This window comes from Balaenoptera ricei, chromosome 1 (genome assembly GCF_028023285.1).
Source record: "Balaenoptera ricei isolate mBalRic1 chromosome 1, mBalRic1.hap2, whole genome shotgun sequence".
Taxonomy (NCBI): Eukaryota; Metazoa; Chordata; class Mammalia; order Artiodactyla; family Balaenopteridae; genus Balaenoptera; species Balaenoptera ricei.
Window position 1 is genome coordinate 12,497,901 of NC_082639.1, and position 12,779 is coordinate 12,510,679.

General features: G+C 42.6%; 1 protein-coding gene across 2 annotated transcripts in view; it reads right to left on the bottom strand.

The window, feature by feature from the left end:
* Positions 1-2,115: 2,115 nt before the first annotated feature.
* Positions 2,116-12,779, bottom strand: part of FBXO42 (F-box protein 42) — a 100,823-nt gene continuing 90,159 nt past the window's right edge. For both annotated transcript variants that reach the window (XM_059914486.1, XM_059914494.1), the window contains 6 exons: positions 8,085-8,238; positions 7,156-7,266; positions 5,736-5,832; positions 5,198-5,254; positions 4,407-4,523; positions 2,116-3,891 (listed from right to left, as the gene is read on the bottom strand). In XM_059914486.1, the coding sequence (XP_059770469.1) occupies positions 2,776-3,891; positions 4,407-4,523; positions 5,198-5,254; positions 5,736-5,832; positions 7,156-7,266; positions 8,085-8,238 (1,652 nt within the window). In that variant the 3' untranslated portion in view covers positions 2,116-2,775. The remainder of the gene's footprint in view (positions 3,892-4,406; positions 4,524-5,197; positions 5,255-5,735; positions 5,833-7,155; positions 7,267-8,084; positions 8,239-12,779) is intronic.

Below are 12,779 nucleotides of genomic sequence, written 5' to 3' on the forward strand. Positions count from 1 at the left end.
AAATTCTCACGACGTCAATGAGGTGGCCAGTGGAGTCATTGTGACCTGGGGGCTCTCAAAGGCACACTTGCAGGAATGGAAGGGGGTTAAAGCTTCAAGTAGAAACAAAATGCATTTTAAATACTTAAATATTGATAAATATTTACTTTAGGTGCTCCTGAGGGTTTAAAAAAATATTTTGTCTCATTTTCCTCAGTGAATTTTAAGACAAAATTGGCATCATGTCAAAACCAGAGTTGTGGTTAAATCTGATCTGACTGAAGCATCCATGGCGCTGTGGAAATGGTCACCTCAGCTGAGACGCCTGAAGTTCCACTGCATGGGGCGGCTTCACAAGGGCCCGAGGAGACAATCACCTTGACTGTGTTGAGTCACTCTCCCAAGATACACGACCACAATGCCCAGGAGCCACCAGGACCAACACCACCAGGTGCGGAAGAGGCAGATTTTTCTTAAAGAGCTGTAAACGGACAGTCTGGTTCCAAGTGGCGTGGGTAATACTGGGATGCCACGGAGTCCCGAGGAGCCAGGTTACTTTCTAAGAGAATCATCATCTCTGTTGCCTGCCTACTTGGGGAAAGTAGAAGGAATCAACAAGTTAACAGCTGGCTTAGGAAGGCCACAGGACAAAAGGAAAGATTACAAAGTTGAGATTCTGAACTTTCAGGCTTCCAAATACTTTATACTTAAGTAGGAACTGAGTCTGGAGGCACTGTCCATGCACAAATGCAATGTCATAAACAAGGTTCAGCAATAGCAATAATGCCAAAATTGCTGATCTTCTAGGCTAGCTTTCTCTTGTGAATAAGGACCCCCACATGTTCAAACAGTCTTTGCCAAAGAAGGACTGGCAACAGGCCCAGAGCAGAGAGTCTGGAAAGCTAAGTGCTGAGCTCCGAGCAGTTGGACACCACAGTAAGTAGGCACATGGTAGTTTCCTCATCTAAGGGAGCACATAGAGCAGTTTCTGGAACACATACCCCTCCCCATGAGCTGGCCCTTTCCTGGGCTTGGCACCAGGGGCGCTTTCCCACCAAGACCACATTGTAGAGCTAATGGCTAGGGGAAAGGATTTAACATGACGTTAACAGGAGAAAACAGACTTATCAGACAGACTGCTAAGAGCTGGCTGAGAGCCAGGACCCAGGGCCAGCTGTAGCAGGCTTGCGCTTGGGAAATGCTAACAAGAAAAAGGGGAGCGTGGGGATGAGAAATGCAGTGTTTTGAAATTTAAACCCTAAAGGCAAAATAAAAATCCTCTTTCTACTGATGAGAAATCACCAAAAAAATCCACACTTAAGTGGTGCCAATGTCTCCTATGTCCAGGCCATGGTTTAGAGACTGGTAACTTGTAATTTCCTGTGTCAACCAAAAAAAATGCTCTGGTTGGTTATACCTTATCTCAGAAATGACGTGAAAGTAAAAAACCAAGCCTTGTTTGGGTGACAGGTAAACAAGACAATGACAAAGAAGGAGCTGCTCCCAAGGTCAGCCACGCATCAAAGAGGCCAAGCACATGATATTCAACCCAATCACCAGTCAACAGCCAGGCAGAAAAATGCATGTCACAAACAAGGGCAAAAATTACTTCTAGAAGGATCTGCTATTGGGATTCTCTCCCAAGATCAATTTCCACATTCTATAAACATGGATGGGTGTGTCCAATGTGCTTTGGAAATGAAAAGAAGCCCATAAGGTAAAACAGTATCTTTTGATGCTTCAAGGATGTCTCATGATACTGGCATCTCAGAATTCCCTACTGGTCCCCTAGTGACACCAGAAAAAGGATTCCAGAAATATTTCTAAGAGATTTCTCTGGGCACCCAAGCTTAATAAAGGAAAGTGCGAAAGGTTTTAGGGCTTAAAAAAATCCACATATTAAAGAAAAAGAGGGAGGGAGGGGTGGGGAGGGAAGGAGGAAGGGAGGAAGGAGGGAAGAAAAGCAGCCTATAAATAGAAAAGGCAGCCTCTGAGGATCAGGTTTTAAAGGAAAGAAAAAGAGAACAAATGTGGTTTTTGGCAACTGCAATGAAATATGATTGTCAGAAAATTCCACAATCAGACACCAGAATGTTTTCTGAAACATGGAGAGAGCAAAGACCAATGGACACTAGGTGTTTCTGCATAAACTTTGTTTCACGATGATCCCAGCACACAAACGTGGAACAAAATCCCTTGTTGGGTAACTTTCCTCAGTCACAAAGAGCAGAATAGGGCCAGGCATAGGGCATTACTGCAAAGAGAAGTTTTCACAGGTCCTCTGCGGGCGGGGCAGGGCGGGGAGAAGAACAGTTTTCTACAGGTTACTTTTACCCTGCCAGCCCCTGAGGCATGGGAATCTGAAACCTCTAGTCGTGCGTCTTACACATGCCCTTTCTTTTTCTAACTCTAAGAAGGCCAAATAAGATTTACAGGTGGCTCTTCAGTTTCTTTAGGAAGGTTCTGGTATTAATCTATTCCCTAAATTCTTGGTCTAGTTATCAGCAAAGTAGAAAAAGGCAGCACAGCCTCTGCTAAAACACAGCAACAATTTTATCGGAACCAGGACGGAGATCTCTCCCTCTTTGTAAACAGAGTTGGCTATATAATATATATTTATATAATTCTTTTCTTAATGGAGATTTGATCCCAGCCCAGAGTGAGTGAGGTTGGGAATTGGGGTTTGGTTTATGAGAGTAATTTTGTCCTTTGTTTTCTCAATTCTCAGTCCAAAGGCTTGCACGCTGGAAAATTCCACATTAAAAGCCACCGGCAGGGAAAGGGCTCCAGAACAGATTATCTCTTCGCCCGCACGAAGTACAAGGCGTTTGTTTTTGGATAGTACTTCACATTCTGCTTCTTGTCCATGAGTCCCCCAAAGATGATGAGCTCACCCCGGCCTTGCACCACTGTATGCAGGCTGGTTTCGGGAGGCCCAACCACAGAACTGCTGTTAAATACTTTCCACTTGACTCGCCCCTTCTCCTTGGTGTCTTTAATGTCCAGCACGTACATCTGCATGGGCTTGCAGTTCATACTCTGGTACAAGGGTTTGCCAACATTTAGGGACTGTGGAGGGTGGTGGCCCAGGCGCCGGGCAATGGGAGGTAAGGAATGTCCATCTCCTTGGGCAGGCCCTGGGCGGGGAACGGGCACTGTTTCTCCACTGCTCAGGTTCTGGCTCCCAGGGGAGCCTGGAGATGACCCCAGAGGAGGACTTAGTGCTGCGGAGGCTGGGGGGCCTTTGGACGACATTGCTTTGATGGCTTCTAGGCTCCGACGCAGGGCACCTGGGGAAACGGCTCCCGCAAGGGCACTGGCCACGTGCGGCGGGGTATGCACACCATTTGTCTGTTCAGGAGGGTGTCTCAAACTTCCCCCAACTGTTCTGTTGTCCACACCATCCATATGACTGCTACTGGAAGCAGGTTTTGGATCCCAGTTCAGATCCATTGATCCTAATCTTAGATCTTTCTGATCTGGTAGTGACCCTCGTCGGGGGGCCAAAGAAAGTCCCATTTTTAGGTCATATCCTTCAGTGGTAGATGGAGTGCTAGGAGATACAGCCTGTACAGGGCTGTCCAAGGAAGAGCCGCCTACAGCTGCTGGTCCTGGAGATAAATTCCCACCATTGAGGATGGGAGAGCCATCTCCTCTGGCTGGGGAAAGGCTTCCTTCTCGGGAACTTGAGGGGGTCTGTCTTTGTGCTCTGGGCCTCAGTGTTCCCCAGCGGCCATTAACACAGGGAGCTTCATCCATACTCCTTACCGGAGACTGAGAGCGGTATTCTCGAGGTTCGGGAACTAGGGCTGGAGGAGTGGCACTGATAGGTGATGGGCGAGAGTTCAAACTGGGGCTGAGTGGGGCTCGCCCACTAGGAGCCTGGCTGAAGACCACCACGCACTGCCCTACCTGGAAGACAAAAAACCTGTGCTCAGTTCTGATCATTCATTTAACCATCAAACATTTTATCATGAGCATCTGGGATGTGCCACGTGTTTTGTAGGTACCTGAGATGTAGAGATGAAAAGAATGCAGTCTGCCCTCTAGGCTAGATGTGGGGATAGACATGGGAACAATTTGTTGCTACAGGGAGACATGTGCTACCATTTGAATTATCGCTACAGAATAGGGGTAGAGTGGAGGAAGGAATCAAGTATTTGTTTGGGGGACCCTGGGGCAAGTTTTAGAGACAAAGAGATGCTTAAAGCTGGGGCTTAAAGGATAAGTGGGGCCCATGTTAAGTTTTTCCATCTAGTGGCTCATGTATGTGAGAAATACCCAAAAAGCTATGGTCAATGTCCACCTCTTTTGTGACATCAAGGGGTTTTCAATTTCCATACAAAGTTGCTTGGAAATCTGATGAGTTAATCTGGCTTTAGAGTTTAGGACCTCTCCTTCTGCTGGCCTGTCAGTTCCCTACTTACTCGGCAAGCTGGATGGCACCACAGTTCTGGGGCCCCATGGTCTTCATTTTCTACCTTGAGTGGTTGCCAGGCCCAGGGACCTGAGTGCATGTGCAACAACCAAGCATCCTTGAACAGCTGTAAGAGAAGCACCAACAACAGGACTCAGGTGTGGTACATGTTACAAAACACATACACACACAGAGCTGGAATCTCAAAGTTTTGCTGTCTGTCATAGAGTGCGTGAATTCTTCAGAAAGAATAGCAAAATCTCTAGCCATTCCTTCATTCATATATTACCACTGGTCTGGCACATGAAATTGTACTTGTGACCCCATGAATCAATTTTAAGTGGTTTTGAATTTTGTCTGTCGTTTTATGTGTGTGTATCTGTGTGTGTGTACACTGATGGAAAGGGTAGATAATACATATCCAAAATGTCTGAATCTGCATTCTTAAATAAATTCCATGTGAACTCTGGCCATTATCCACCTGCTTTTCTGTCCCACCCGTCCTAGAAAAAATGACAGCAGCAAACCTTATAGCCCAAAGACTAAGTGGGAGTTAGGAAGACTTTAGATATTAATATTCAATAGACGAATGTCTCTGATGAAAAGCTTCCCCCTGCAAAAAGAGAGTGAAGAAAAAGGCCAGAAAATACAAAGGCATGTCATACCCAAAGTGGAAAAGGTATTTTCTAAATAAAAATGCTACAGAAATGGCCTTGTACACTTTTACAAGACGAGACAGGGGAAGCAAGTTTTGAATACTTAGCAGCATGTGCATGGGAACACCATACCAGCAATACTCACAGCATTGGGACCGCCACACCCTCCAAGGATTAAAATAGTTGCATCATCTATGACAATCTGGGGAGAGGAAGAAATTTAAAATAAACCTACAAAGACACAGGCATCTGACCTCCTATACTTCAGTGGTAAATGAAAATAGTCTACTCAGCTCCCAAATGAGAGTATTCTATTTACCATAAGATCTCCATTACCCAAACCATGTCAATTCTGATCCTTGTAAACAAATTACTGATGATTCACCTGAATGGATTCTTTGTTGATCAAATATTATTAACACGAGAGTGCCAACCACATAAAATGCAGGGTTCTCTTGAAAAATAAAAAAGCAAAGTAAATGCTTTCAGGAGAGGCATAATATAAAGCCAACAAAAATAATTATAACCCATTAGAAGTTGAAAAATAAATACCAGCAAAAAAGAATGATAAATTCTCTTTGGCTTATGTATGTTGGCATCTTACCTGACTCCCTCCTCCCTCTCCTGTCCTAACTGAAAGATGCTACAGTGTTTGCTGAATAGTTATTTTAATTTCTGAGCACCTGAGATTGGCCACCTCGAGGATGAGGACTAGGGCCGGAGATGTTCGGCTTGGACCACGCCCACTGCTCGAGGTCAAGGACCCAGACATCGTTGCTCCTATAAGACAAGGACAAAAGAATGAAGCAGTTGGGAGCTCTCAGGGACCACAAGAACTGATATAAATGAAGTTACATTCATAAGCATGCCCCCCAAAAGTGCCATGCTCATAGTTAGCACTCAACTATATTTTTCTTCCCCTCCTTTCCCTGGAAAGGAGACCTTCAAACCTTTGCTCTTTCCATTGACCCATAAGGCCTCATTTGAGTCACGTCTGTAGCCAAACAATAATACCTAAAGTAAGAGTTAATTAATTGGTGATAGCAGGAAATAGATACTAGTCATGATATAGTCTTTCAAAGGCAAAACCCACAAGGAAGAGAAAAAAATTATTCAAAAGGCAGTTCCATCATTGTCCAGGAGATAAAGATTTATTGACTTTGGCTACAAAAGGTAATTTCACCATGGCTAATGAAAGCTGCAGTTTTATCAAGGACAAATTGGCATCTCCAACCCTCAAGGGACCAGTATGGCAAGGACAGACTCCTAAGTGGCAGTCTCTATTTTACGGTCCTCTCTCTATGGTCATTTTTTCACACATAGGAACACAGGAGTAAGAGCTCCAATACCTAAAGCCCTAAACCCTCTCATCTGGAGGGTAGAGCTCACATTGTCTACTCCACACTGTTTTAAAATAAGAAGATGGAAGGTACCCTAAGGGGGAACAGGGTTGGATCTGGAATGGTTTTATTGCTGACGGCTCATCAACTTCCATTTCAAAGCACAGGGGAAATGACCACTACTGCTCCTAATGCCAAAGCAGATACCTAGTGATTCAGACAGACTGCTCTGGGTCTGGCCTGAGCTGGCCAGTTGTGGCCTCTGTGGCTTCACAGAGGATGTCAGGCTTGACACAGTTTTCTTGCTCCTACCCATTCCCTCAATCCATCCTATTTGGAGAGTGAACCATTTCCACCTGTCCTGTCAATCTACCTCTCTCCTTCTCTAAAGCCCCAAGGGTTACGAGCTGGGCCATAAAGGAGAAAAGGAAAAGTACTCTGCTTCTTGGAGGGTGGCCTTCTGTAGGCACAGGTAGAAACAGACAAGGTGGAGGCCCCATCAGAACTGGATCCCACTGAATTGAACCACATACCAAACAAAACAGAGATTCTACATAGCCCTGATTCTATGGAGCGAGTTTTTCAACTTATTGGTCTATGACTAGAATCAGAAAATGGAATACTAGGGCGTGAGATAATTATTTGGATTAATTAGAACCATGTTCAGGAATACTGACCCTGACTAGTTTACTTTTCTGACCTAGTTTACTTTTCCAGGAGTATTTACGTTCAGGTTGATAGCGAGCAAACCAAATATACTTACATTTGCCGGGATCCTAGGGAGCCACCAAAGACAATCATTTTATCGTCTATCACACAAGAAGAATGGCCAGCCATGGGAGGTGGGCCATGGGTTGTCACAATGCAGTTCCACCTAATATAGAAAGACAGGAGGAAGCCAAGAAGTCAGCCCCTCTGCTTCTGGTCTTATGTGTTTAAGGTGGAAAACAGTAAGCAGGCATCCATTTAAAATGACAATCCTATCACCTTCAGTAGAGAAACTGTCAGGATAATAAATGGAGGATGGCACAAGGTATTTGTGCCTTTTCTACGAATCTGCTAACGTTACGTACACTTTCAACTTCTCCATGTGTATGGCTTGGAGGTAGAGTGATGAGAAAACAATGACAAGGGATTCCATTATGGTTCCTTAGCTGCTTCGGCCTAGTTTGCTGAAGGAACACCACCTGCTATTTCTTCCTAGAGGCCTGATCTGATCAGTAGCGGCTGCCAAGAGCCCTGTACTAAGTAGTCCATTACAAGGAACAGAGGTTACTGTCATTTAAAAAAGACAAGTTTGTAAAACAACTGGGAGTCAGTCTTGGGGACAAAGCAGGGAGTAAAGAATCATCTGGATCCATAGCACTTCTGGGGAATCAGTAGCCAAAGCTGAAGAGCTCTCTATTCTTCAACTGTCTCATTCATTTTTCTTGGAAGAGGAATAAATGTCTTCTGCATTTTCTCTTTGGAATAAGCGTTCTTAACTTCAAGTTTTAAGGGGTCCTGTAAACCCTCTGAAACTGCAGGCAAAATCTGTGCATATGTAAAAATTTTGTTTTTCTGGGAAAAGAGTCCAAAGCTTTCATCAAATTCTCAAAGAGATTCCTGGACACACAAAAAAAGATAAGGAATCCAAACATTTTAAATCTTCTACTCCAGATTGAAAGGATGGATCTTATCTTTGTGGCTTACCAGTTTTTAGAGGGTGAGTAAGTATGTATTTCATCAAAGAACCTCTCTGGTTGGTGTAGGGGGTAAGGGCTTGGCCGTGTCCAACCACCAAACAGCACCAGCAGGTCCTTGTATACAACCAGAGTCGCGCCAGCTTTGGGGGAAGGATAGGACCCTGGGAGAAGTCAATAACAGCATGGTTAGGATTCAGGGCCTCACAAAAAGCCATAAGTAGGCTGTCTATAGATCACCTTTTCCTGGAAGAGTGGCAAAACAGGAACCAATACTACAAAGCATAAAGGAGAGGAGGAGACAAAACTGGGTTTGCAGGTCTGAGAGAAAACCATCACCAATTTATACGTCTTTTATAACTGAAGTAAAGAAACCTGAATTAGAGGAAAGTTACTTAGTCTCTCTCAGGCTTAGTTCGCTCACCTGAAATTAGGGATGAGAGTATATATCTCATAAGGTTGTTTTGAGTATTAAACAGTATATTCAAAGCACCTAGCACAGTGCCGGGCACATAGCAGGTACTCAATAAATGTCGACTCTCCTGTCCGTCCCTTCAATAAGCTTAACAGAGATCACAAAGGAAAGCATGTAAAGGATCCGGGGAGGAGTATATATAGAGGCTAGATACAACTTAAAAATAACTGCTAACAAACATAGGTTAAAAAAAAAAAAAAAAAGGAGGCAGAATGCAGTTCTCATTTGTCCTATAAGTCAAATGTTAACATAGTGACCTTTGGGACCCTAGCTATGGGACTCACTAGCACAATGGAAGCAGATTTTCAAGGCTTGATATGAAAGCATTCCAATGAAACTGCAGCCAAGAGTGGCTACTAAGGCCCTCCAGGCTGGACCTCTGAGCTATGATGACCAAATTTCAAAACAATAGAAATCTGGCTCATGCTGGAAAACTTTACGGCTAACAAATGTCCCACAGGAGCATCATTTTTCAGAGCTTCTTGTCTTTGAAACAATAGCTATTTCTCCCAATCCCTTACTCTACCTGCCACCTTTAGTTTGCTCAAGACCAAAGTAATTTGTCTCATCCAGTATTTACTAATACTGGTATATTAAAAATAATTTTTGTTGTTGTTAAAGCTATAAGATCTATTTTTCAAAGGAAATCTTAAGCAGAAAGAATCCCAGCAGTAGATTAACACGATAGCTGTTGAGGTGCTCCAATTTAAGTGGATAACTTGGCCTCCCCCTTCTGCAAGGCATATGGGAACACAGTTTGAAAAGCCCTGCTCAGACTGCTTTAATGGTGTCGATTACACAGTCCTGAGGTTGAGAAGGTGGAGAAGAGGACTGTCTTCCCTGGGATGCAACTTAAGAGTAACAACATGAGGAAATTCCCTGGCAGTCTACTGGTTAGGACTCTGTGCTCTCATTGCTGAGGGCCTGGGTTTAACTCCTGGTCAGGGAACTAAGATCCCACAAGCCGCGTAGTGTGGTAAAAAAAAAAAAAGAGTAACAACATGATTTACTAGGAAGGTACCAGCACTCAGAATATGCAGTGAGCATCAGATATTTTGAATACTTTTCTAATAGAACACACATCAATCCAGACCAGGATCTGACCACAGAAACAAGTCTTCTCTAGGAATGGTTCTTGCTGAGACACTAGGTGAAGTATTCCATGAGTCAGTTCTTGCTATCCTCATATCTCACAGGAATCACGACTAAGGGGGCTACTCATGATATGTTGTCTTTCATACAATCTCATGATTTCTGGTTAAAAACTTTTGCCCTCCTAGGAGGAAGCCTCCTAGTCCAACTAGAAAGCCTAACTAACACAACAGTCTAGTTAAAATGCTAGTGTTACCCCAAAATGATTTAATTTGTGAAATACCAAACAAAGCTTCAAGTTCTTGCCCCTACTCTGGAACTCCTAAGTACTGTGAAAAAGCTGGAAAAAGCTAATAAAATATGTAACAGACTTCAGCAGAGTAGTAGCTTAAAAACTTTCCAGACTAAAATTTGGATTTGAATTTGAGATACTGGAAATCCCAGCTTTTAAATTGAGTGTATAAAGTGAAGAAGCAGAGAATTCCCTGGCGGTCCAGTGGTTAGGATTCCGTGCTTTCACTGCCGAGGGCCCAGGTTCTATCCCTGGTCGGAGAACTAAGATCCCGCAAGCTGCGAGGCACACCCTCCCCCCACAAAAAAGTGAAGCAGCATACCAAGGTTCCCCCAATAAGCAAAACATGGAAACAAACAAAAATAGGATTTTGAACTTAAAATGAGCAGTTTGTATCAAAGGAGTTTAAGTGCATATGCTTTCAATCAGAAATTGCATTTCTAGGGATTAATCTAACAAGACAGCTGGGCAAATGAAAAAAGAAAAGATACAAGGATGCTTATTTGCAGTGTTTAAATAGATCAAGGAATATCCATATAAAAGAGTGGTTGTGAAAATTAAATGACTTAAATCACATAATGCATTTAGGACAGTGCCTGGTATTGTTATTATCATTGCTAAAGCAAATTAATACGACGTTAATACCAGGTCAATTGGCCACAGACATCTGAAAGTACTGCTTTCTACATGGCACAAAGTTTATGAGAACAGAACTGAACTGGTGGACATATTTAACTACTACAATATGATTAGAGTATTCCTGGCAGAGTAACTATTTAGCTCAAGAAAGTACAATAGAAATGAAACTGTAACTGATGCTACATGATATGAAAGGAAGGTCATCCCAAGTCCCACAAAGGTAACTCAAATATACTGAATTATGATTTGGAAACAAAAACCAATGGTTAACATGATAAGACTAGTTAGGGTTTGCTCTTTCATGTGTACTATATATTTCCTATAATATCTTTTGAAATAAATTACCAATACTTTATGAGGCAAGGCAAACCAATGTTTACCACTGCTGGGTGTAAAGAGATTACAAATGTAGTATAAGAATACATACCTCTTAAGGGGAAAAACTAGTCATAGAATCAAAAAGAGTGTTTGTAAAACATAACAATATGTAAAATCAAACCCAAGTAAAGACTATACTTTAGACTTGCATGCCCAACACAGTCACCACTTAGCCACACGTGCTAGTGACTACTGAACTGCAAAGTACAGATACACAACATTTCCATCATTACAGAGACAGTACTACTTTAGACAAAGGATTTTAACTTTATAAATTCTATGCCTATGCTTACAGGGTATGGGGAAGGTGGTAGGGATGGATGGGTGACCTGATTGACTTTTAAGAGAAATTACAATTACTGCTACTTAAAACTATTACTGGGACTTCCCTGGTGGCACAGTGGTTAAGAATTCGCCTGCCAATGCAGGGGACACGGGTTCGAGCCCTGGTCCGGGAGCTGCCACATGCTGCAGAGCAACTAAGCCCATGCGCCACAACTACTGAGCCCGTGTGCCTAGAGCCCATGCTCTGCAACAAGAGAAGCCACTGCAATGAGAAGCCCACGCACCACAATGAAGAGTAGCCCCCACTCGCTGCAACTAGAGAAAGCCTGCGTGCAGCAACGAAGACCCAACGCAGACAAAAATTAATTGATTAATAAAAAATAAAGTTAAAAGACTTAAAAAAAAACCTATTACTACTGCTACTAATGATAATGACTAATATTTACTGAGCATTTATTATATGCTAAGCACATTTCTAAGTACTCTGCATGTATTAAGTAATTTAATCCTTCCAAAACTCTAGTTTTACCTCCATTTTATGTTTGGTTTTTCTTTTTTTTTTTTTTTTTGGCCGTACCACACAACACGTGGGATCTAAGTTCCCAGACCAGGGATCAAACCCGTGCCCCCTGCAGTGGAAGTGTGGAGTCTTAACCACTGGACCACCAGGGAAGTTCCTTTATTTCCATTTTACAGATGAGAATACCGAGGCATAGCTTATACTCATTCTCTAGATTGTTCTTCATGCACACAGATACATTCCTTCTGAGTAGTTACCACAAACAAGTCAGGCACCTCAAAAGGTCTGAGTGTTTCAAAGCTGAAAAAGTTCTTTCCTAAATCTTTTTTTTTTAAGTTCCTTTGTACTAAAAAAATTTTTTTAAATTGAAATATAGTTGATTTACAACCTAAATCTTAATTAATTAAAGCCACAGACCTAGAACAGACAGAGAGATAAGTAAATTGAACAGAAGGCTATTCTTAGGATCTCTTTTTCTCCACAAGGCTCTGGGTCACACTCTACCTCTAATATAGACAGGACCCTTTATTTGTTCTCCAGGCTCTCCAAAGAAAGATAAACTGGGACCAGTGACAATGATAAATCAATCCTTAAGGATTATCTTAAATAAGGGCTTTCCGAAATGACTTCTCAAATATCTTGACCTTTAAGAAAGCCAAAAAATTTCCCTCTACTTCTTATCCAAAGAAGTAGGAGAATCCCCTCATCCAAAATTTCCAAGGTCTGTTTTATGTAACATGTGGAAGCTTCAATTTCAGCATCATACTATCTTGACAGCTATATAGAGTCATAGTGAAAAGTTAAATTGTGCTTCTCCACCTCAATTTATAAGGAAAGTGGGGGAAAAATTACCCTACAAGAACAAATGAAGCAAGGGGGAGGGAGGGCACAGAATTCAACATACAACCTCTGTACAGTTGGTTCAGCGACAAGAGGTCAAAGATACTGGTGTGTCAAATTTTCTGTGACCCAATCATGCATGTAATGCTTACATTATTTGTTGCAAATTGGATACTTTAAAATT